The 26,203-nt window shown below is 40.7% G+C and overlaps 1 protein-coding gene across 1 annotated transcript; it reads right to left on the reverse strand.

The window, feature by feature from the left end:
• Positions 1-73: 73 nt before the first annotated feature.
• Positions 74-26,131, reverse strand: SACM1L (SAC1 like phosphatidylinositide phosphatase). The gene is made up of 20 exons (XM_052694216.1): positions 25,992-26,131; positions 21,539-21,636; positions 19,961-20,035; positions 17,438-17,565; positions 16,364-16,513; positions 13,370-13,429; positions 12,001-12,034; positions 9,458-9,559; positions 8,617-8,702; positions 8,347-8,433; positions 7,839-7,907; positions 7,674-7,753; positions 7,083-7,181; positions 4,501-4,639; positions 4,211-4,280; positions 4,023-4,095; positions 3,471-3,564; positions 3,296-3,388; positions 2,556-2,613; positions 74-2,087 (listed from the first exon to the last, which is right to left on the reverse strand). Exons 1-20 carry the CDS (start codon positions 26,039-26,041, stop codon positions 1,951-1,953), a joined length of 1,782 nt encoding a protein of 593 aa, XP_052550176.1. The 5' UTR covers positions 26,042-26,131; the 3' UTR covers positions 74-1,950.
• Positions 26,132-26,203: the final 72 nt, after the last annotated feature.

The following is a 26,203-nucleotide window of genomic DNA, read 5'->3' on the forward strand; positions in this document are numbered from 1 at the left end:
AGCACCAAAGCAGTACATCTAGACCGCACCAGCAGTAGATAAGGACCTCAGGCACAAAACGCAGCTGCCAGGATCTAGAAAAATCAGATATTTTTTTTATTGTCATTGATGAGTACACTGTTGTGATTTCAGCAATACAGACTCTTTGCAAAGCACTGAGTTCTGGCTGCCCTCCAGCTTTGAGAATCCACATTAACCTGTCTCTCCCTCCATCCATACACACACTCCACAGCTGGTCTTTGCCACAACAAATCTGTTATTGTGTTTATTTTTTAAAAAGCTGCAAAGATTCAGTTCTAGACTGCAAGACAACAGAACAGTTTCAAGGGGCAGCTGCCCAAGAGCCATAAGAACCGTTACATATTGAGTCTATGGTGTTCCTGCACTTTGTATCCATGACAGAGGTGACGCTGGAAAAAGAAGTCAGAGAGGAGGTTCCAGTTAACCACCAACTGGTATTCCCAGCACAGCATCTAGAAGCAGACACAGGCATGGCGAGTACTGGTGTTTATGCACAAGTTATGCTCACAAAGAACCAGAGGCCTCCAGCAACATTCAAGGTTAAATTGAACAGATAACTGCAAGTCTGTACACGGTTTCAGTCATAACACAGTGAAACACTGGAGTATGAGTGCTTTGTGTTCTAGCTTCAGTAATTACAACTGTGCTAGCTCTAAGATTCTACACATTTCTCCCCTCATTTACATTTTATAACTGCAATCTGAATATACAGCTGTACTTACAGGAAATATTAAACAATGCGCAGTGCCTTAAGCAAGTTTCATCGCTGGTTTTGAACAAACCATATAAAATAAGTGACAAAATAGTTTAAAATTGGTCCTCGAGTAGGATTACTTGTTTTTATACAGCTTGGAAGCACTAAATTTAAAGACACACATTTATTGTTAACCAGCACATGTTATTTTGTAGCTTTAAAAAACTTTTTTCCTTTAAAGTGTGTTACATCATCATGCATGAAAAGCAAGAAGCTGCTCCCAAGTGCAACATGGCATTAGGGTGATATTTCCTCCTCCGATTCATACTCCTTTTTTTATAAGTTATTCCAACAACAAGAACAAAAAGAACAGAGGCAGCTGATTAGGAAAACAATACCAAGTTCACCTTTTGCATTGCAACCATTCTTGAAGTGATGGAGTACTTTGGGCCTTTAGCATAAGGAGGGTTTGATAAACCCCGCAAGGAGTTTTACATTCTTTGATTTCATTTACATCCTCAGAAAAAAAAGAGAAAAGTATTTTCATGAGCTAACTAACGAATCATCATCTGGAGACTGCAGTACTGAAACAGTGCAAGACGTTTGCAACTTCAGGAGCATCCAATTACAACTCTCACTCAAACAATGATTAGTAGAATATTGCATCAGTCATAGACAACACAGGACAAAAAGGTCATTCTGGAGGAGCGCTAGGATTCAAAAAATCCTGAATATTTAGTGAAAAAACCCCCCCACAAATATGCATGAAGGACTTGGACCTTACCACAGCAAAAGCAATCCAGCTACGAGCCTTGGAACAAGACTTTGTTGTTATGAAGCCTTATTTGGTCAGAGAACACAATTAGAAGCTCTTATTACCGCTTTAACATCCGGGTATTTTGACACATGAACAGCAGAGCTCTCTCCTGCCAACCGAAGTTCAGTCAGAACTGCACACACAGACGATGGGCTTAAGCCATTCACTTTGCACTCTACAGCATTCCAGAAACCGAAAAGCTGCCCTTAACCATTGAATTCTCAGTAAAGTGGGTGGAGGCCCTTCACTAATGCAATATTCCAAAGACCATTGCAACTGAGACTGTTTCTGTCCCCTCCAGCGCTGCCAATGAAGAATGTCCATAAGACCACTATTTAGTGTGGAAAGCAGGTCAGTAGAGACTCCAGGTGTGGCTTGAGGAATCCTCAGTACCAAGCCGCTTTCCACACACACAAATTCAGTCCATCTTCTCTTTCTGGACCAGCTTGGGTGCATCTACAAAATCCTTGCCATTGTAAAGGATGATGGCAAAAGTTCCAAAGCTTGCAGTTCCCCAGAAAAGCACATAGGCCAGTGTCTCAGTCCATGTATCACCTGTTAAAGTCAGACAAACACTCTATTTCATCTCCAACGATTAGACAATCTACGTACAATAACAAAACATTTCAAGCCCTCCCACAGATATCAAATGAAGTTAAGAGCGCTTCACAGGCACTGAGGCTTTTCTTATACCATTTTCTATTTCCTTACCTAGGAGGTGACAAGTCAAAGTCACTTATTTGTAAACTAGCACTGTCTGCCACACAGTTGTTTGAGTACTTTAAGCAGATGGCTATGGAGGTCACAGATGCAAGAACTTTATTGGCACAAACATTCAGAAATTAAGGAAAAAAGAAGAAAGCCTTTTTTATTCCTAGCACAGATTTAGATTAGAGGAGACATTCATCACCTCAAGCTTATGTCTGTATCTCACCTTTCTGGTCTGCTTTTGTGGAAAAAAAAAAAAAAAAAAAAAATCTACTCAGGCAGAATTAAGTTTGGGGGCAATTAATTGTGACTTACCAGCCATTAGCAAACAAATGATGCACATGGAGAAAGCAACCACCATAATAATAGGCAACTGGGAAAAGAAAAAGTTTAGTTAAATGATGCAATAGCACATATATTCCTTAAATTCCTTGAATCTAAGGCTGCAAAGCTATTTACTTGCTTTGCCATCAAGTTGCTTTGAGTCGTCAGGTACAACTGTAAAATTTTGGATTGTTCCAAATAGTGCTCAATAGTGACATTCAGAATTAAAATTTATCTTCTATATATTAGAAGAGATGTGATGTAAAGGACTTTTTCCTTTAAAAAAAAAAAAAAAAAGTACACCAGCTACCACTTAAACCCCTCGTGTCCCCAAGTCCCATTTTGCTATAGAGAAGGGAAAGAAGAGAAAAAGGCAGAAAAAAGTTTTCTTCATGTTACAGTCTATGCCTCTGCATAAAGCATAAGAAAAGATTTTCACAAGCTTCTTCTGCAGAATGAAAGTCATTGATGGTGACTGGTAGGATTTCTCCCTTCTCATCTGAAGCAGATTTTAAAAAAGCAAGCAGCAGTTCTTTCAATACCTCAAGGACACTCCGCTTTCTGCCAAAGGAACAGTTTGTGTTTAGTCCCACAAGCAGGCATCACAGAAACACAGCCACATTGCAGGGACACTCAATTACTAAGTAGACAATTTCTACTTAGTTTTATTAATGCAAGTGACCAAAAGGTTTCATGTTTGGAAAAACATGAATTGAAGTCTGCATACTCACAGCTAAGAACTTCCAGTCTTTCTTGACATGTAGAGGACTAGCAGATTCTACTTCATCCACTGAATAATTTCCCAGAAAGAGATCAATAGCATCCTGAGAGAGAAACAGAGCAGAAGTTGAAATGCACAGCAGTATTTATCAAATACATTTTCCCACAGTTAAGAGCATAACTTACTTGTCTAAATCCATCAGAAAAGTTATTTTTGTAGTAACGTATTAATGAGTTCCAGCCATCCATTATTAAGCCCCACTGAGTTCTCTTCCCAGTTCTGAAAAAGAAATTTCAAATATTTATTACATACTTGTGCATTCAGGACAAGTTTTAGATGCAGTCCTTCCACTGTTCACACACATTATATTTAATGAGTGCACATACAGACAGTTACCTAGTGCTGCCTCTACATTATTACCATACACACTTGTTACAAGTTATTTGAAAATAGAATTACACTTCTCTCCATCCTATGATACAAATGTACCTTAAAGATGTGAGATGTGCTTTTCTTGTTTCTATTTCTAGATCGCCTTTTCTCCTTTCACATACACACAAAGAATAGCATTCTTCTATAGATTCCAGTCTCACCATTTTACCAATTGAATCAAAACACCACAAAGTTCATTAATAGCCTACGTCCCAAATTAATGATCTTTTTGGATGGGAAGACCTAAAGGAAGCCCCAGACATACACAAAAACCCAGAAGACCTTTACAAGAAAGGCAGACTTGCCTTGTGTAATCTGTCTTTAAGGCACCAGTCCCAGCATACTGTTTGGCACAAGCATTAGCATTATCAGCCCATGCTGTAAACAGGAAAACATTGAGAATGTTAAGGAAGTTATGTACTGCTTGGAAAAGTGATTTAGTTAGTGGTTGTTTTTTGGTATTTTTTTTTTTTGAGCTTTATGAGCAGCATACCATTTTTGTAGATTTTCTCAAAGTCTGCTTGCTCCTCAATTCTCTGTCCAACATGCAAGACACCTAGCCTCTGAAACAAAGCAGATGGAAGCAAGCTAGAAATACATCAGAGATACTAGGATTTGCTTTCAGAAAAATCTGTGTGCAGTAAACTAGAATCCAGTCAGTGCTTTTCACTGTAAATGTTACAGTAACTCAAGTATATAAGCTCTTTAGGGGCTCCATTGCATTTCAGTTTCAAGTAGAATTCCTTTCTCCTCTTAAGAGCTTGTCAAAAAAGAAGTATTTACCTGAAGCTGGGCTTGAAGAGATCGGCGTGCTAACAAGCTCTGAATCACATTTGTCCTATCCAGGCAGTCCATGCAGTTACTGCGGAATATTCCTTCCTGCTGAGTCACGATTTTACCATCCGAATCAACTAGAAAATAACTAAAACAGACAATGTATAAATACCTAGGTGCATTGGAACAAGTAAGTATTCCAGCAGCCAAAATACAGTTTCCAGAGCACGTGAAGAATTGTTAGCTGTGCCTTTTGACATGCGATGCCACCCTGCATTCTTCTCCTCCCATGATGAAAAGCAGTATCAATACATGAACATGTGTAAATCTTCGAGCAGTACTCACTGCCATTCAGCAGTATTGAGCTATAGGCCAATGGAAGAGCAGCTACTGGTGCAACAACAGTGACTGAAGTTGTATGTTCCTTTATGTCCACAATTACCACGATCATTAGGAGAGCATAAATATTAAAGTAACCAGCTCTGATTACCAGCCTCAATCCAGTTATCATGACACAGTAAACTGTGAGGAACACTTCTTCCAGAAAGTCATTCAAATTTTTAAGGCAACTACCAAAAATCTGCTCCCAGCAGTGCTCATACTCCTCTTCATCGTACAGACATCTGCAGGAACATCCCTTCCCCCAACAACTACACATTTGAATCACCCCAACCTTTTTAACCAACTAAACCATACAGGTTTTTTCTTCCCCACTTAATTGGCATTAAAAAGCTCCTTTTAAATACTGGATTGGATGAAAATATTCTAATAACTGAGCTGATAAAACAAATACACAAATCAAATGATCAGTTGGCTGCATGGCTGGGACTTGTCCTACCATAGAATTAAGCTTCCAGTTGCCTAAAGATTCACAAATCACACTCTGTGGATTAAGTTACTCCTTCACTTAATTATGAACTCTGAATTTGGACTAGTGTATGATCCACTGTTACTGTACAGCAGATTAAGACAACAATCAACTGAAGACGCATGCAGTACAAAAAATATCAGAAGCTTGACACAAAAGCAGATTTTTACTTTGATCAGCCTTGTTGACAAGATCTGGTTTGGTAATTCTTGGAGAACTAATTTTGTTAAACTGCTTTCCATGTTGAATGATTAAAGTAGAGTTTACACCTATGAAATCCCCACTTTCCACCTTCTTCCCAAGTTCTGCTTAGAATTGGTATTAGGATAATCAGAGTAGATGAGGAGCAGACACTTCTGGTCAATGACAGATTAAGTGATATATCCCCTGCAGCTGCTTAAAAAAAAAAAAAAAGAAATAATGTTTTAAAAAACAAGAGAAGAACAAGCATTCTGTCAGATTTGTCACAACAAGATTCAATCTGCAGAAGAGTTGTTTGCCTCTCACAAGGGTGCAAGAATTATTGAAGTGCATCGGAACTCATTTTCCTGTTTAAATGGTAGCAGAGGTCACTCAGTGAAATAAAACACGGCATGATAGAAATGACCTCATCTTGAGAAAGAGTCTTATTTTGTGTCTCATTTTTATAGACACATTGCTTCCTTCCTTCGTTTCAAGGAAACTTGCTTATTGTCAGCTGCCATTGGAGGCTTACAACAGAACCATACGATACAATTCTCAGCATTCACTCTAATGAAGGATTCTTGCTGAATAAGAAGCCTACCCATGTATTTCCCATTCTTTCAAGTGCTCTGAAGTTGATTTATCTTTTTGCATTTTAGAAGGCTTTGGGGCTTTCTTTTGGTGGTGAGGAGACTGTACTGGCTATCATATGACTAATTCATACTACTCTGACAGTCTTCGTTCCAGGCAAGAGATCAACTCCTCTTCTAATCTGCAGCTCATCATCCTTTTTTTGCAGCACCCCTGAAGCACAAAGTAAACCAGCTGGCACAAGGCCTTAACGACAAAAGGAAGTAACCAGAAAAACAGAACAAAGTAAACAGTGACCCTGTCAATCTGCACATCTGTAAGTGGCAAAGACCAAGATGTGCATGAAACAACATGCTCATGGGAGCAAACACAGACCTAAGTTGATGTGGATGCTTAATCCACAAGGAACTAGATTTTACTTTTACTCATGTAAAATTAGACTAGCCTTGTTAGGTAGTAGCAAGGTATAACAATCAGGACTAATGCAAAACACAAACAATGTGCAGGAATGTAAATCACAAAGAACAAGCGTGGGGCCAGGAGAGCATGACACCATGTAGCAGAACAGCTTGCTATCAACATATGGAATTACCCTTGGGTGGAAAGATACCACCACATGAGACAACTTTTTATAACTTCACAGTTGTGTGCACACTGATTTCTTCAAATTTACCCAAAGGCACTTCTCAAGGCACAACACAGGGCTGCTGTGATTTTCAGAACCACTTGACTGGGACATAAAGAGGGCTCTGTATTTTACATCCTAACCGATCTCCATCCTTGTACTTGGTATTAGAAAGAGAAGAGATATGGAAGCACTAACAGCACATATAAGAATACGATGCATTTACAAGCTTTACAAGTCTGTTTTAATGTGCCTTATAACAACAGAAACTGTGAGAAAGCAGTCTTATTTTGATTCTTAATTAAGAGAACCACCAAGTCTTACCTAAACTCGTCTTGCTGTTCTGCTAGTTGATCCAGTAAAATCTGCAGCCGATCCCATCTCATCCGACTGCACTCCTTATGGAAGTCAAACGCTACGTATCTGTTCAGAGGAAGAACCACCTTTTTAGAATACTTACTGCAGTGAAGCTCTCAAAGATCCACACATCCATAAAACAAGCAGACAGAATTTACATCTGTGCATCTTGTCAGTGCTCTGTAATCTTTCTGTGGCTGCTCCCTTACTATGCATGGTGACCGCATTTACATTTCGTTACAAGACACCATTAGCCTGAGAGAGCACTAGCTATTCATTCTGAGTTCCAGCTAGTATATTTTCTCCAGAAAGCACACAAAAGAAATGCACCTGATTTCATCTGTGTCATTACCATGACCTCTGACTTCCCTCTTTTGTCCTATTTGTCCCACCTTCAGCCTCACCTGTGCATAAAATCTGAGGTAGAGGCAATGGTCCATAAATGGTTCATATGAACAAAACATCAAAAAATCAGCTATTTAATAAAGGCCTTGAAAGCATGATCACTCTGTCTCAGGCAATGCTCAGTTTTCCAACTCAAGGAAGTATCACGTGTACCTGACCATTCCATTTGCCATGCTGTTCACCATTTTTGCAAATGTCTGCTCCAGAGGCAGCTCAGAACCCTTTTGGTTAACCTGGAAAGAAAGGAAAAGACAGCATTATTTGTAAACCTGCTTGAACGAAGAGCGGCTTTCTCAAGAAGAACAAGGGAAAGCATACCAAGTTAACAATCATCTGCTTTCCATAGCTGATTATTTGCGAGTCAAAATGTCTTTGGAAGCCATCCATCTAGAAAAGAAAGGAAATGCAACGACAGATTTAAGATCTGATCTACAAGAAACCTCCACAGTTTTCAATGATAAGGCATACACAGTTTTATAGCAGTGTTTGTTATTCTCTACTGTGTTTACACACTTGACTTTCACTCCCCCGCACACATTTTCCCTTCCTCCTTGCTCCCCCCTATTCAGCTCTCCTTAAACAACCTATAGGTAAGTATTTTCCATCTACTAGAACAAGAACCAAAGAGAAAACACTACCCTCATTCACCCTAAGTGCTCTTTTTCAGGTACTGGACTTCTTCCATAGAACACAAGACTTCTCACCGCTACTCAAAGATCCTCTATCCAATATTGCTGACTTTTATTCTTCTGATACCAGTCTGTCACACTGTCCATCTACACAAGCCCAGAAACGCATCAGAACCCCAAGACAAACACTCACATACATGATTTACTGACTTGCTGATCTGCGGCTTTGGTTTATACTTGAGGTTTGGTCTCTGAGACCAGAAAAAAGGAATTGATCCGCGGGTCTGAAAAAAGAACATAACAGTTTTAAACAACAAAACTGCTTTCAAATGGCAAGTAAGTCTGTAAATCAGAATGGTTTGGCTGACACATATTTTCTAAAATGCACATATGCTGTATACTGTAATACAGACAGATTTATCAACACGCACCTTAAGCCAGTCAGCAGCTTATTACACTGACCTTACCTGAACAAATGATGCTTTGCTCCCCTTGTAATGCACAATTTGTTCTGTTTCAACAAAGTTAGCTGCGTGCCCCTCTGAATCGATACCTAAGCAGGACAAAGACCTTGTAAAGAGCTCAGGGCACAGCAGAACAGCAACAAGGTACCAAGAGACTTTCCACCCTCAACTTCCAAGTCCTCAAAGTAAGCATGAAAACCCCAAAACTGCCTCAAGATGGCAAATTAAAAATGCCTCTGGCAGACCTTTAATATGATCTCTATCAAGTGTAGTTACTGAAGAACCACAGTTGTGCTTATCACATGTTGTGAATTATAGTCCTGATTACAGTCCTAGAAACTGAGTAGCTGAATAGAAAATAAAGCCACTGCTTTGACACTAGTAACTACAATTCAGTAGCAAAGGTACTGCAGAAACTGACTTATTTCTTTAAAAGCATGTATTATTGAGACTCATACAGAACAAGCAGTACTTTAAAGCTATTTCCACTTCTGGTTTTTGACCTTTAATAATTGGAGAACACCACTACTCAGGGCTCCATAGCTGGCACCACCAGTGCTTAGTTTACTGCTAGGCCAGGAAGAGGTTAAATGCAAGTGCTGCCCCACCTAAATGGGAAAGCAGCAAAACTCCCAATGGAGCTTCCGCAGTAACCTCTAGCAGGAGTAAAGGAGAACTTCGTCACACGGGGTTACCGGTGTATCTTTTGGAGCAAGGTACTTTTGATATAAGCTACAATTACATGCATTCTGCATTTGAGTCACTGAACAGCAGATGCTTTAAAAGAAAGACGCGTATAGATTGAATGTGCATTATGTTTAAGTAAATCCATTTGCTATTTTACCTCTTACATAATAGCGTACACCAGCTCTGAAACAGCTTCTTCTGGAAACAAGCAGCCAGTCAAAACACTTGCCATTGATAGAACAAGAGTGCATAGAGATAACTGATGAATAACAATAAGGAAAAAAAGCCAAACTTTTCTTACATATCAGCCAGCAGCCAAAGTGAAGGAACTAAAAGATAACCTCCAAAGAAAGCTGTAAACATTTCCTGCTCAGAAACAGACACTAAACTTAAGAGAAAGTACCTTTTCTCTATCAGTATATGCAGCTCAAAAGACAAGATAGAGGGGATGCACTGATGAACGTGCATTAGAACTGCTATAGTTTTTAGGAAGTGGGACACTACAGAAGATTATCTAGTCTTATTGTTCCACACATATCATTAAATGAACTGTTTTCTGCAGTCCACAGCTGTTACCCTGTTAAGCCATGAACTAACGGATATAGCAGTCTTACTGCTTCTTGCCCGTGCAACTTTCAATGAAAAGGACACTCCAAAACTTTCTTGCAGTCTTTAAGAAGTGTACTTCAGCTATGGAAGCCTTGCATGTGTGAGTACAACACACATCACATCTACAGATTTCAGAACTATCACAGATGTAGACTGGCTTTCAAATCCACACACAAAAACGAGAACACACACCAAGTCTTCAGTAGTACCTTCTTATGGAAGCATGCTTTTCTGCTCGGACACTCACAGTGGCAAATGCACCATAACCTGTGACTAAGTTTAAGCAAGAATTGAACAGGACAGTAACAAATACTTCCAAGTTTGGATTCTTGATCTGTGCTGCTTATAATGCCCTTTGTTTGGATTAGAGCAATTTATGCAGTCTAAAATAGACCAGCATTCCTCATGAATGATTTCTCCAGGTAGATTCAAAGGCTTTCATCCTCTGTCATTAACAACCAAAACATAACTCGAGAATATTCATAGGACCAAAATCAACAATTTTTACAAGCTGCAGCACTGGCATACTGTATTGAAAGAATAGAATCCTCAGGAATAGAACCTGAGGATAACATAAATTGTTGGACGTTGGAGCATTAACTTCTTCCAAAGCACTTTATTCCAGAATTGTAATGCAATAACTGGCTCATTTTCTGTATCCACAATTTGTCCCAACTTAAGATCAGCTTGTTGTTGGCAACTTGTCACATATACTTAAGAGGAAAAGACATAACTGAGTGTTCTTGGTGTGTGCAATGTTTTCTTTTTGGAGGAGGGCAGGCTGAAGAGGAGGAGGGGGCAGTAGCAAGTCTACAACATTAAAGCCAGTTTAGACTTCAGTTGATTAAAGTCTTCATTACCCAGGTAAGTCTACTATCTCTCATCGCTGCGAGACTAGAACCCCACTCAAGATGCTGAACAAAATATACATAGGTTTCTGTGGAAGAAGATCTGAGCTTAATGAATTAGCTTGTAGTGAGACTATGACAGTTGTGCTTCGGGCTTTTTCTATCATTTTAATCACACACACACAAAAAAGTTTCTTTGAATTCTTGGTTGACGTTAGAATTACAGCACTGCATACAATTCACGCTAATTGTTTATATAATAAAAATAGGACAGAGGAAGGTTAGCTGCAGTCTGCCAATTGCTAATTGCAATCTATCCAGATTCTTCCACCCAGCACCTGGCAGAGGCAGGATATGGGCTGCGCTGTTTTGACAGCTCCCTTTTGCTATCTTCCCTTGACTCTCCACCTACTCCCACAACATTTTCCATTAAATGAAGGCACAGGAAAGAAGAACTGGAGATCTGCCAACTGCTAACAGTCCTACCAGAACAACTGATACTGTCTGGAAGCCATTCTCTGTGCACATCAGAGCAACGTTGGCAACAGAATGCTGCCTAAGTTATTCTTCAGTCTTAGCCACTCCTTTCTGTACTGCCAAGTCAGAATCTGGGACTTGCTGTTGATCACACACTGCATGAAGAATATTGCTGCCAGAGAGCGTTAGGCCTACTTACAAGATTAAATTTTCTCCTTCTCACAAAAGAAAAGAAAAAACCCCACACTCAAGACTGATTTGCTAGAAGGGCCGTTAACCCTACATGCATGTGCAGGGAAAGCAACCAGCTAGGAGAAGAGTTCCAGGAGCCTTTTGCAGAACCCCTCATCTTTTTTTCCCACCAACAGGAAGATTCACAAGCATTCCTCCAAATCAAAACTACTCTCCCTCATTTTAAACTCAAAGGAAATGCTAACTGAAGGTGTTCTTATAACAAAGCAAGAAGTGCTAAGGTTGATGTAAGAATTTGCTACATTCAACCTAACCTCTACTTCCTTGAAAAGCAGCTAGCCAAATCATGCCTGTAAAAATCAATTACACCAAGTCTTCAAAGTAGAATATTCATAGAAGTTAACAAATAACGGGCTATCAAACCTGTAGAGTTCATATCAGAACAAAACACCATTAATTCTAATGTTGTATTCTATGTTACATTACCAACATAGCCAATGTAGCAACCCACGCAGCAGTCATTTTGCCACAGACTACTGGATTCAGTAGTGGTGTTTACAGCACAAAAGGATACATCCATGCATCACCGGTGTAGCAAATCTATGGATCTGAAACAAACAAGGAAGCCACACAATGCATTTAGAATTAATAAACAATATCAGACAAAAAATGGAAACTAATAATGATTTCTCTAAATGTTTTTAAATATAGTTTTATATGCTTGATATTCACTACTTTTTCTTTAGGATGCAGTAATTCCTTCAGAGAGAACAAAATTTGAAGAAAACAGCAGCATTCCAACCCTTACCATACATAAAACTTCTGTAAGAGAGAATTTTTTGAGACTAACACTTGAAATGCCTGTTCCAGGATTTCTCCTACCCCCTCACTCCAGAGTCACTTGGATTTTCAATGAAATTTAAAGTTGAAGCCTTCCAGTACTAGAAGTCAAGTAATATCTCATTACCTGTAACTGTTACTGTAGGAAGCCACCTGTAGTCAGTATTAGGTCATGCTTCCCCTCATGTTGGTTATCTCCACCTTCAACTCTGTTTTGCCTTTTCCTTCTGTTTTCACCAACCAGCTACTCAGCTTTCTTTGCTCTTCCCAACACAGGTTCTCTGATTTCCCCAGCTTTGTTTGCATAGCACCATCTAAAGCATCTACTCAGTCATATGTCTCTGGAATACACACAACAGCCCTGTGCTACTACCTATCTTCACAGTGCAGAAGCAGGGTATAATCCAGCCTTTTCAAACAGTGCTTAACATAAAAGCTCAACTCCACAGGACACTGAGCCAGACACAGAAACAGCACATCATTCACCTGGATAAATGGCAAGTACTGATAAAGAAAAGGTTGCTGTAGTGTAGACAATCTAGTAGGTTCCATGTACTTCTCAAATCTCTAAGTCTGGCCACTGATGTACGCACTACAGGCACAGCTCGTAGTCAGGCACTTGTATTTACTGCACTAAATGAATTCAAATGTTACTTTCTGCCAATCTTAAGTTAAACTGAAAGAATATGAAGTGTTAGTCTTACTCAAGTTTCAGATTTACAACCCGCTCACTAGGCAAACAGTTTAAACTGCACCCACTGAGAAAGATGCTAGCCAGCCTTAGAGAACTGTGCTGAACCTCTCTTATACCTAACGATAAATAAGTAGTTACATTCTAAAAAGCTCAAGAAGTACATGCTCTGCAGTCTAACTTCTCCTTCAGGTGACACAAGCATGATCTCTGCAAATGCAGACACTTCCAATACTGAATACTGAAGACACTGACATAACATTGGATGTTTGAAAGTAGACTGTCACTGTACTGAACTAAAAGACAAATAGCCGAGCTACCCTAGATCCTAGCTGTCTGAAGTAAGAGAATGCTGTATAGTTTTATTGAGTGTATTCATTCTGTGTCAATATAATGATTACAAAGTGTTTACCTCTGGTTGAGCAGCAAATTCTCTAAGAAGATGCCCATTCCATACAAACCGTGGATCTGCCTGCAGCAAAAGAAAAAAAAAACAAACAACAAAACAACAAAGCCATGCTTTCACAAGCTCTCAGTTCAGTTTAATTGAACATAAGGGCAATTTGGTTTGGAAGCCATGCATTATGCAAATTTAGGTGGGTAAGTGTATATGGAGGTGGAACACCCTTTGTTCACCAGTACCATTAATAGGTCTTCAATTAGAATTCTAGATAAAATTGTTAAAAGAAGAATTATCTGATCTGAAGAGGTTGCCAGACACTTCAGGTATGCTAAACCATTAACAATTCAGCTGAGATAGGAGAAGAACATTCAAGAGTTTGTATTACATAAACAGGGCTCAAAGAGATTATCCAAAACACTGATAGCAATAGCAGTGCAAGACTGCTCAAATGGGCAGAAGGTAAGTGTGTGAGGCCGTATGCAATGATCAACAACTCAGAGAACCAAAAGTTAAACAACAGTTATAGTTACACAGGAAAGAATTTACTTCCAGCCACATAAATGATCCTCAACTTCATGTTTCTCCTGTTCACAGCTCACCTCAAAAGCATCTTGGGCAGGTTGCTGAACACTTTCTAAAAAGCTACCAGATTAGTCATCAAAGTGACATTTGCTGCAGTACAGTGCAGGCTCTAGGGAGATGGCACAGATTTCAACTCTAAGATGAGGCATACAAGACAATGCATCAGCAAGGACAAGGATAATTCAACCTCAGTGTGAGAAAAAGGATAAAAACAACCTATTTCTGTTGGACAATACAGCAAGTAGGACTGGAACTACCACAAAAAAAAAACAACCATGATGGATTAGTGACCTTATTTTGGGGTTGTTTCATTCTGCTAAAACTACTAAACAGCAACAAAGAAATCCACACCAGCTACCCACTAGGCTTCTCTGGAAAAAAAAAAAACTGAAATGCTCAAAACTGTCACCATTCTTTGACTAAGTCACTATATTATAATAATGAATATGAAATTACATTTAAATGGTTTTAGCTAACATTTGTATTTACTTCAAACTCTCTATTTATTATTATATTTATTATATTATTATTTATATACTGTGCTTTGCCTTACAAACAACCTTGTAGGATGCCAGTTTTAGCACAAACCAATCTTTTTCATGTCAGCAACCAGTCTCTCTTACAAGAGTATCTCAAAACAACAAGAAAGCATTTGATAATGCAAAAATGGTCCCCAGCTATCAACTGGAAAACGTGAGCTTTTCATGGTTTTGCTCAAGTCCTGAAAAGAGAAAATGAACTGCTTCCCTAGAGCAGGCATTTTCAGTAACCAAGAAGCTTCAGAGGTTGGATGGTCACAGCCAGAGGGTTGAAGTCAAGAGATTTACATCTGGGAGGAGGGCGGTCATGAGTGGTGCCTCCAGGTGTCTGTTGCTCTCCAACTCCTTCATCGATGACAGAGGGATCAAGCACACCCTCAGCAAGTGTGCAGATGACACCAAGCTGAGCAGCGCAGGGATACAAAAAAAGGAAGGGATGCCATCCAGAGGGACCTGGACAGCCTAGAGAAGAGGGCCCGCAGGAACCTCATGAGGTTCAACAAAGTCAAGTCCAAAGTGTTGCACTTGAGTTAGGGAAATTCCAGATACGTGCAAACTGGGAGAATAATTCCTGGAGAGCAGCCCTGCTGAGCAGAGGGGTAAGGAAGATGATTGTTTGCCTTCATGAAGCCACATCTGGAATACTGCATCCAGGCCTGGTGTCCCCAGCACAAGAATGTGGAGCTGTTGGAATGGGTCAAGAAGAGATGGCCAAAGGGCTGGAACATCTCTCTTATGAAGAAAGGAGGAAGAATTTGGGCTTGTTAGCTTGGAGAAGACTTCAAGGGAAATCTCACTGCTTCTAGTACTTGAAGGGAGCTTACATGCAGGAAGGAGACTGACTTTTTATATGGTCTGATACGCCAAAGGAGAATGGTTTGGAAATAAAAAAGAGGAAGTTTAGATGCTGTGAGGAAGTTCTTCACTCAGAGGGTGGTAATGCACTGGAACAGGCTGCCCAGAGGAACAGTGGATGCTCCATCTCTGGATGCATTCAAGGTGAGGGTGAATGGGACCCTAGGCAGCCTAATCCAGTGGGGGGCAGCCATGCTGATGGCAGAGTTTAGAACCTAGGTAATCTTTTACCTAAACATCTCTTCCAATGTAAGCCATTTTATGGTTTTATGAAGTCAAAGGCAAGCCATCTGAAATTCCTTTTAAATTCATTTGAAACAGACATTTTGAAGTACTTCTAACCTGCTTGATCTCAAAATCTGACATCACAGCTGAATATACTTTTGTAAGATCATGCTACTAACAAGCTATGAGGCTGAAGGAAGAACGAACTACTATGCTAGCTGCAACTCCCAACAGTTTTGGTAGGACACCACAGCACTCAGACTTCTGTACCAAAGCATAATACATGACTTACTTCCACTCTTATTCTAAGCACGCCAAAAAGCAAATTAAGTTGATGGAATGTGCTTTGCACACCTAACTGGTTGCTTCTTTTTCCTCCAACTGCCAGCTTCTTATTTAAGAGAACTACCCCAGTACAACTGGATTGACAAGCTACTGAGTTTAGCAATCGAGAAATAGGAAGAGAAATAAAAGCACTGTTATAACGACTTACATCTAAGTGACACACAAATCCATTCCACTCGTTTAGTTTAATGACTGAGATAGTAAAGACATTCTCAGCTTAAGAGGATCATAAACTCTAACACCATCTGCTACAATTTAACATTTCATTATAAAACATTGTAGAAGGTTTAAGCTTGAGAATAGTAGGCACACTGATCTCATCAACATCACCCTAAGGTTTTTATTAAAGTTTGAGACAGATAGTAATTAAATGATGTCCAAAGAAACTGAGTAAAATATACTTACATCATGCAGAACTGACAACAGAGACAGATACAAAGCAACAAGAAATCCTTACCCTCTCCAATAGGCTCATCTCCTGGAACTCTGGGCTGGTGTTGGCTAATCGTTGCAGGGTGTGTGTTAGGTCATAAGTTGTTGAGAAGTAAAACCCATCCACACTCAAAACATGACTAATCATTGATAGAAATACCTTATTGTCCTGTAACTGTTGAGAAAGGAGAAAAAAAATTATCACCAAAATACCTTATTTTTAAGAGCTATCACTACTTTACCTAAAACTATTTAGATTGCAAAAGAAACTTTACTACCAAAATTACCCCAATTACTAACCTGTGTTCTGATTCCAACTTCAATTAGCCTGACTCTTTTCCTGAAAGAGCATCAGATTCCCTTCCAGCTCTGTTGGTTACACAAACTCATCTACTCTTTATCAATCCACAACACACATATTAAAAAAAGCCTTTGTCCTTTTCCTCCCTCTAAAAAACAATTTGCCCCTGCTTAGTAATCATGTGATTGAGTAATTCCTTAGGTTAAGCAAGGTGGATAGCCAGATGTGAGCAAGGCAGTTTACTGGAGAACAGTAAAATTCTGAGAAATATATAACAGGAAGAGAGTTGTGATTTTATGGAGTGGTTCAGGAAGACTGTTCTCTAATAGACTGCAGAAGTGTAGCACTAAAATGTCTCTGCAGTACATTGCACAGGGAAAGCATTCATTAAGGCCCTCAAAGGGAAAGATGATAGTCAGGAACAAGAACATGCAGTAACATAGGCAACTTCATCCTACCACACTGTACCATCCTAGAAAGGAGAAAAGCACACAACTTATGGATCAAGCTCAGTGGGACTGATATTCCATGTTGTACAACATCAGTTGGTTATCTTGAATGACATAACTTACATGTATTTCAACCCAAATATCCCAACTATTACTGTAGTCTGAACCAACCAGAGGAAAGAAAAATGTAGTACAGAGAGATTCATAAAACAATAAAACCACTCACTCAAGCTAAAAACCAACACACTCTGGTCCACTAACTTTCACAGCTCCATCAAGTTCAGTTCTGTGGTAATGGAGACCAACAGAAGAATTTCCTCCCCACTTCCCCCAGTGAATCCACTTCTACCTGAATATCAGTTAAGTGCAGCATGGTCTTTTTGTAGGAGAGGATGTCAAAGTCTGTCGCTTTCCAGATTGCATGACTGAAAATCTCACCTACTTTCTTCTTTTTTGTTATTACAATAAGGTATGTCCCTGTAAATCAGAAAAAAGCAACGTTTTTTGTAAAGCAGATACACATATGAAGAAAATCAGTCCATAACCATATACCAGAAAAATGAAATCAATAGGAAGGAGTGAGGTTTCTTCAAGTCCCAGATAGAACTTTGTTCATTACAGCAGCAAGCAGCTGGAGTAGAAACAAATGCACTTACAAAGGTACCCACATCTCTATACTAGCAGATCTTGAGCTACTCAAGAAGTGTAAGGAATTCACAGAATAGACACGGAAAAAAGTCATAGTGATGATGCAGAGCAAAGGGGGTTTAAATTCTTAAGATTTCCAATGTAGAATGTAATCAATGGCTCAGTGTTCCCCAAATCATGTTCAAGCATGCAAAAGAAACCATGCTTTGGAATCCAAGAGGTCTAGTCCTGTTATACTCAAAAATGTATTTGTCCCATTAGGTTCAAAATAAAGCAAACAGGAGGGGTTTTGTTTCTTTGTTTTAATAATTTAAAAGGGTAAGCTGGCTGCTTTCCTGGTTGAATAAATAACAAGCAAAAAAGTATCATGAAGGTATGCTCTAACCAATTTAGATTTGCTGGACAATAACAAAACATAGCTTCATTTCAGTGCCATCTTGCTTTCAAAAAAAAAAAAGATGACTTCACAAAGCTGTATACTGGCAGAAAAAAAAATCATTCACACATTGTATCACCATTAAACGTGTAGCTGAAGCTTCAGCTGAGCAGACCAATGAGCAGGCCTCAAAATACTTTTTTTTTTTATTAATGCCTTAGTAAAAAGCAATCAACTTACTGAAATAGAAAGAGCTTATGTTACAAGCAGTACTTCTACTACTGTACCTAGATATGCACGTGGTTTTATGGGCAGGTTAATTATTATTGGAGGTATCTAGCCTATACACTAGACAGAGAACCAGTAGCACTCCCCTACACACCCTTCTTTCTTAAAAAACCTCTTCAGCCCCCACTCCCTACCATTTATTTTGATGGAATAATTGAGGCTCTAGGACACTTGCATCTCTAGGTGTAAGCATCACTTTTGGTTGGCATGTCACAAGCATCCAGATATCTTACAAGAACCAGAATTACGTTCACCGCTACGCACAAAGGCACTGTATAAATACGTGTGTTTACACCAACATGAGCTACAACGCTGTCTTTTCCTATTTCAGTACGTGACATTCAGTTTCAGACTTCAAACACTTTAAATAACATTTCAGCACTTTCCTCCCCCAACACTGTAATAGACAAAAACATTAATGCCTGTTAAAGATGCTTCGTTGATGGATACTGAATCAGATTTACAGTTATCACATATTAGTGACATGCCTAGCAACTGTTCACCAAACACTAATCAATACAAGGTACATACTAACAGAGCCAAGCTTCAGCTGGGAAGAGGAAAAAGGATATTAAAAGAAGCTACATACTTCAGTGCAACACTCAGGTGAAAGAAAGTTATTACCAGATCTACAATTTGGAAAAATGCCACTGGGGCAGTGCAGTTTCAAGACAAGGACTAATAAAAGTGCTTAAGACAGGGATGTCCATTACATTACTCTGTGTAAGATGCAGAATTTTTGCTTGGTATGTGAGCTGGTGAAGTTTGAAAGTTTAAGATCCTTTCAGAAGTCACTGCTCTTAACAGTGATACTTCAGTTGAAGAACGCCATAGCATGGTTGAACTTAAATCCTTTATTCGCATGGAGGCTTTCATTCACCTCACTATTACATCATTTTTCAGATTACATTAGTCTGCAGAAGGAATTGCAATTCAAAAGATAGCAATCTCTTGTTAGCTTACGGCTTGTGAGTCATATTCATTTGTGGCAGTGACTACTGACATCTCACAGTAATTCGGGATATTTGGAAAAATCAGCTTAGTCTTACCTTACCCCATAAATCCCTGAGATGCAGCATTGTTCTAGTCCATTCTTTTTCTTTCAGTGCTGAGTTTTCTTCATGTTTTTAAGTTGTTGGTACACCATCATTACCTACAGAGCCATATCCACTTACCTAACCTCATTTATTTATCAGCATCACTGAAGTCAGACTGCACAGTACATGACTACTACATCAAGCCCTCCAACTAAGATGAAAACAGTTACAGAGACCTTCATCTAGCAGAACAGCAGATGAAGTTGTTTGCATGCGTTTGAAATACCTTCTTAAAACTCATCAAGCTGGCAGTCAACCTTAGCTTTAGAGCAGCTACAAATTTGACTGTCATGAATATACAAGATGAACTGAATTTGGATACCTCCATACTCCAGCAACCCAAAGAAAAGCCAATCACGCAGATGAAAGTGCAGCATCAGAGACCTGCAAAGACTATTCTTGTCTTTAATGTCACCTTAGCAATATATTTCTCTTAATTTACATAAGCACAGTTTTTTCTTACCTGCCACCAACCGTATTGTTCCCAAAATACCGTATATAGGTCTTGTCACAGCTGAAGGGGGAACATCTTTCTTAACTGAAAAACAAACAAACATGTATATGTAAATTTCAGAATGTTCTGTGAGTGCATCAGAGCTACACTGTCAAAGCTTCTTGGACAAATCAGGTTATGCTTGCACTGGAAGGAATGCAATGAAATTCTAAAGCTGGAGAGGGGACAGGAAAGGGGGGTTGGGAGGACAGGGAAGGGATGCAGAAACACTCTAACCTAATTTGGTGTTTTGTTAAATCGAAAGAATCATTCAATTGAACACATTTAAGCTCAATGGTGATAGTTTAGCAAGAAGACTCCTGAACAACATACATTCCTGCCAGCTTCCAGAAGCTTGTTGTTTTAAAACTATCAAGACACCAAGGACAAATAAGCCACAAATGCTTGTGACTGCCATTCTCAATTTCTTCTTCTTAACCTCAGCTTATTTCCACCTCAGAAGCTTTAGCACACTGCTCCATTTCTCTGCAGAATACAACCAAAGCACAGATCTTGCAAGCAACATAATATTCCAAAAAACACACCAAGATCCAGAAGGCATCCAAACATCAATTATAACTGCTAACATATTAAGCTTTCCTCTACCCACTTCTCTAGAATAGCAGAACAAACATCAGAAGTTCCAATAGCTTCACACAATAAAACAAGAAACACCCACACAGTTCAGCATTCTCCCAGACTCTCAAGTCTGGACAACAGACAGTGCTCCATTCTTCGTGTGCTTTAAATATCACACAGGTTCATCTGATCAAATGTCAGTAATAGAAACTGACGCAGACTAGCAGAAGACTTTGGGTAGTCATCTCTACTAGCCATCTAGTTTTGTAGGGGTAGCTTTGAAGGAGAAATGGAGGTACTACACTAGAACACTAAAAACACCAAAGGGATGGGCTCTGATGTGCTCATGTGTGAACATATCTAGTAAAGAATAAAGGAGTTGCTGCTTTTGTATTAATATCAAACAGACAAATGCCTGAATATTACTGAGATACCAACTCCTGAAGCATCAAAAAAGGGAAGTCACACATCACTGTAGCTTCATGTCATCATTTAATGCAAGTCCTTTGATTTTTTTATTTTTAAAGCATTGGGTTCACATTCTGAAAGAAATATTAAGCCAGTTAATGTTCTGAAGAACTGACCATCAGCATACTTAAGAGTACCTGCACTGACACTTGAATCCATATTCACAACAGAACTAAGTTTACAGTGAGGTTGGTGCTGGCTTTTGTTTTTGTTTCTTAAAGGTTTTATGAAAAATCCAAGCTCAGTACTAAAATAAACAACTGCACAGCTGATTCAGCAAAAGCTGCAGGAGCCCAGCATTCAGCTCCTCCTTGACTGATCCTGAATTTGGGTTGGTGCAACAAGTCCTTTTGGATTAGTCAGTTCTTACTGTTGAGACAGTTTTGCTGAAAACAGAACAAGCACCATTACTATAAGATTTTTACAATCTCCTGAGAACACCTCAAACAAGAGAACAGAATGACAAACAGCTTATGCTGGGATGCACTGGGAAGGAAGTACCTGTAAGAGTGACTTCCGTGGAGACTCTATCAATAGCCAGCACATCATCTGCTCCATCGTCACAGGCTTCCACATAGAACTTCTCTGGTGTTATATGCCTTTAACAGAATGGAGAGGAAAAAAAAATTAAACAAGGTTAACCTTATTTATATTTTGCTCTGTGTTCAGGTGGCAAAGAGCCTAATCGATTTTGAACTCCATTTCAGCTGCAAGAAATCACCATAACATTCCCATTGGATTACTTCCTAACAGCCAGTGCACAAGAAGCAAATAAATCAGTTACTCAGAAATCCATGTCATGTTTATTAAACACCACCCTCCTTCATTACACTGGAGGTTAAAGACACAAAGCTGGGTTTACCTTCATATTGGTACACTACATAACTCACATAAACTTGAGCTTTGTCACTTCGAAAGTCTCATAGGCCAAAATACAATGACAGAAGTCAAACACTTCTTAATGCATCAGGAAGCGAAGCACCACATCCCTGATGTTGGCCCAGGAAACACAAAGCTGCACTCAAAGCAGTGAGAGCATCCCACACTGGAGACAAATCAGTTAGAAACGACCCAGGAAACAGCTGGAAAACTCAGCCTTGCACCAGGGCGGTGTTTTTCTCATTGGATGGCAGATCTCAGGCTGTTCCTCCCTACACAAACCTCGCCTTCCTTCACATTTTTTGTCAGTTTTTTTTTTTTTTTTTACCTTGGCTGTTTTTCAATCCCTTCAAAGAGCCGATGGAGAATAACTCGGATCAGAAGAAACCCTAGCTCCCTTTTTGGCTCCTGCTTCTATTATTCCTCCCACTACAGTTTTTGGTCACCCTCTCTTACACAGTGCCTGTTTGTTTCTCCTTTGCCTAAGCCATCATCTCCACAGGCACTTTTGACAGCTTCCACACAGCAGCCTATATTCTGCCTATTCTGCCTTCATTTTTGGCACCAGAGCCTGCCTTGTCCTTGGCTATGCAGTCACTGCTATCTCTAACCTGCCAAAACAGCAACAACTCTTCGCATAAATACTTTGCTTCCATCACAGCTCAAGAGCACAAACCCTCCCAAGATCTGAACTCCTCTCATCTACTTTGCATTACAGAAGGACCACCGCAGTTAGAGATTATTGCTGAGCATAGCTAAGGAACAGTCATAAATGAAAACATTTGGCACTGATAGCATAACTCATTACATTCAAGAACAGGAAAGATGTCAGTGCTCTGCAGCCATCAAATTCACATTTCAAGTACTACTAAGGGTGGCTTGTAGCACATTCAGAAAGTCTTCCCCAATTTAGAAATGTGTGCAAACTGCTGCCAAGAGATACAGCAATTCATCCTGTAGGATTGATTTCATCCTTACAATTCAAAGCTGAGGGGAAAGTACCTGTAAGAGACTTCGAGAAGACATACAAAGAAAACAAATCTTGGAAATTTTGATTTTTTTTTTTTTTAATAAAAGGTCCTTTTTAATTATTTCACCTCATGTTGCTGAAGAATCACTCAAAAAGGAAAAAAAAAAAAAAAAAGGGAGCACAGAGGCTACAATCAGAACACTTTCAACAGTCTTGCCTTTAAGGTGCAAAACAACAATTCAGTGAAACCTCCATTGAAATGAAGCCTTCAGGTTTTCCAGTTTATCCAGTTGAAGCACTGCCACTTCCAAAATCACCTTGGGCACTGACAGATGAGAACTTCCAGGAGCACAGTAAAAGATGACTAAAAGGCTCAAACCAAATTAGTCCCTGTCCTCCCCAGAGCTGGGCTCAGCATTGTGTTGCAGCGTAGGCTTCAGATGCTAGAGGCATTTTTAATGCCCAGATGAGAGGTCATTCAATGCAGGCTGGAGAAAGGGAGAAAGGACAAGCTTGCCTATGAACAATTAAGACGTGATGAGTTTTAATTACATGCCCTTGTTGCTGAAGCAATTTCAGTAGAATTCAAGTCATGCGTTTGCATGGGAACAAGTTTGGTGCCACAGGAGGAGTGGTTTACCTGCACATCTTCCTGGAAGCTTCTATAAAAACAAAGATACCTTGAAATTACCCTAAGGGAGAAAGTTTCAATACTTGCTGTTTTCCTTAGTAGCTAACTGTATTATAAGAGATTCTCTATCCTTCTTCATCGAATTCAAGTTCACCATATTCCTGCGCTTCAGGATAAGCGAGCAAAGAAAGTCATCCTCCCTCAAAAGCCATGAGCTGCAACTCCAGCCTTCATAAGGAAAAAAACACCTCTGCTGTATTTACCAGCTGCTTTGTGAATCACTTTGTGAAGATATTGCTCTTCCCTCCTAAAATCAATATCAAAACAACAGCTGTTCATTTCCCAATCCAAGTCACAAGACTGCACTACAAAAAGCATCGATTCTTACCATAATAGAAACATAGAAGGAAAATAACAACACTTGCTTACACCACTTACAGGGTTGTTTCCACTGACAGTTGAGATGGTCTCTTTTGGTTTGTGTATGTTGTGATGCTTCACTTACTCTGTTTTTATTACAAAGTACAGTGTTGTACATCATGAATACTAGGCAGAGCTGCATACTACGTTGTAATTAGGCTGATCTAACAGACAAGAGTATTCCTACATCCAGATTTGGCATGACACAGAATCCATCTCAGCCTGATGGAACCAAAGACAGAACCTCACTCAATACCACTTCAGCCTTCCATACCTCAACAGCCAAGCCCTTACTTCAGTGATTGATTATTTCACCATAAATACGTAACATTACTCTAATGCAGGAAGCTTTCTGAGAGCAGCCTCTGAACTCTGCAATAAAACAAGCCAAAAGCACATCCTGCACTGCACAATGCATTTGCTGTGCTCAAGCACCAAAGCAGTCAGCAGTGGGCTACAAGAAAGACGTTAACAAGACACAGCTCCAGCAGCACGTTAAGTAACAGTGCTAACATACTGATGGTTGCAGCACTCCAGAGATTCCAGATTTTCTAGGTGAGCAGGTGTTCTAATTATACACCTACAATAAATATTACTCCTCAAGCACAGACAGCGCAAGAACTGGAGCATTTCCCATGGAGAAATAATTGCTGGGGAGAAAAAAAAAAAAAAAAAAAAAGTACAATCCCAGGATTTTATGAAAAACCACCACCAAACCAACAGAAATATCTTTTAAAAAGAATTGTGACATATTAAAGGCACAGTCTCTTAATAATTATTTCCAGCTATATTTCATTTCAGATGACAATTTACTGCGTAACACATTGCCCTTCCACATCAACAACCCTGAGCTCCATCGTGGCAGCCGAAGCAATGGGAGCACGCAGCAGTTCTTTACAGAGGCGTTACCCAAGTACTGAAAGCTCAGCTTAAGGAAAACAAAACCCAAAAGACAAAAATGCACTTTTGGGCTTCTCTCTCAATGCAGACAGGCAGAAAGCACCGGCTGTATACTACTGTAGTGCTGCAGCACTACTAACCAGCTCCATAACCAGTGCTGCAACTCAACTAGTTACACTGGTAGCAGAGAAGCTTGACAGCAACATGTTAACCTGCACTGCTTGCACCTGACCGAAGATGAAGGCTTTGTGTCCTGTCCCTGCTTGTGACAACAGTGTGCAAGAGGCCTGCATTCAGAGCTGGCTCTTGCAGCAGGGCCCTGCAGCACGCACTACAGCCCACGGGCTCCGTGCAGTGCCCTCTGACCTCCCAGAGACTTTTTACAAGGCCGTATCCACACAAGTGCTTTTACTTTAAGAAAAAAAAGCCTTGCCAAGAAGGTCTGTGTGTCACAGGATGCACAGCGGCCGCTCGCACAACTCACCTTCCCTCTTCCGCAGGCACAAAGATCAAGTTCAGCTCAGAGAAAGTCAAGCAGCATTAAGCAACAAGAGCAGCAGCGAGCTCCGTGCCACACGGCAGCGTTCTCAGTCAGCATCGAGGCTTCTGCACACAGGAGACCAGCCGCCTCCAGCATCCTCACACAGAGAGGACCACAACAAGGGGAGAAGCCCAGAGACTGCTGTACGTACAACAGCGTTACGGCAGACCGCGTGCGCTGGTCTCCAAGGACGGAGTCGTATGCCCTGATCCCAAACACGGCCATTAAACGGAACCGTAAGGTCAGGCCTAAGAATCGCTCTCAGACAGCGCTGCATTGAGCGCAGAGCTCGCAGAGCAGACGCGGAGCTCAGGCGGCCGGCAGCGCCCTCGGGCTCACAAGGGCACCTCGCAGCCATTTCTGGCCGCCCGCAGGCAACGCTCACGGCCGCCGGCCCGCGGCTATCAGCCGCTCGGCGGGAGAGCCTCGGCGCCGCCCGGCCGGCATCGCCCCGGTTACGTAACCGCTACCGCGGCACCGAGCGAAGGTCCGCGACCGCAAAGTTCAAAGGTTCGCCCTCCTCCCGGGCGGGCCGAGGGGAGCCGCCCGCCGCCCCGCCCTCGCCTCACTCAGGTGACGGAGCCGCTCCCTGCCCCCCCCGGCCCTCACTCACAGCTTCAGGTTGGCGTAGGACGCCGCCGCCGCCGGTCCCGCCGCCGCCATCTGTAGCCCTCCGGCCGCCTCCGGTCCCGCTCCACTCCCAGCCGGCCGCTCCCCGCCTGCCTGCCGGGCTGACGCGTCCCGCCGGCCTGCGGCGACGGAACCTCACGCGGGACAAACCTCCTCAGGCAAGAGAACGGTCGGGCGCGCCCTATGGGAAGCGGC

This window comes from Tympanuchus pallidicinctus, unplaced genomic scaffold, assembly GCF_026119805.1.
Source record: "Tympanuchus pallidicinctus isolate F22 unplaced genomic scaffold, pur_lepc_1.0 scaffold3, whole genome shotgun sequence".
NCBI lineage: Eukaryota > Metazoa > Chordata > Aves > Galliformes > Phasianidae > Tympanuchus > Tympanuchus pallidicinctus.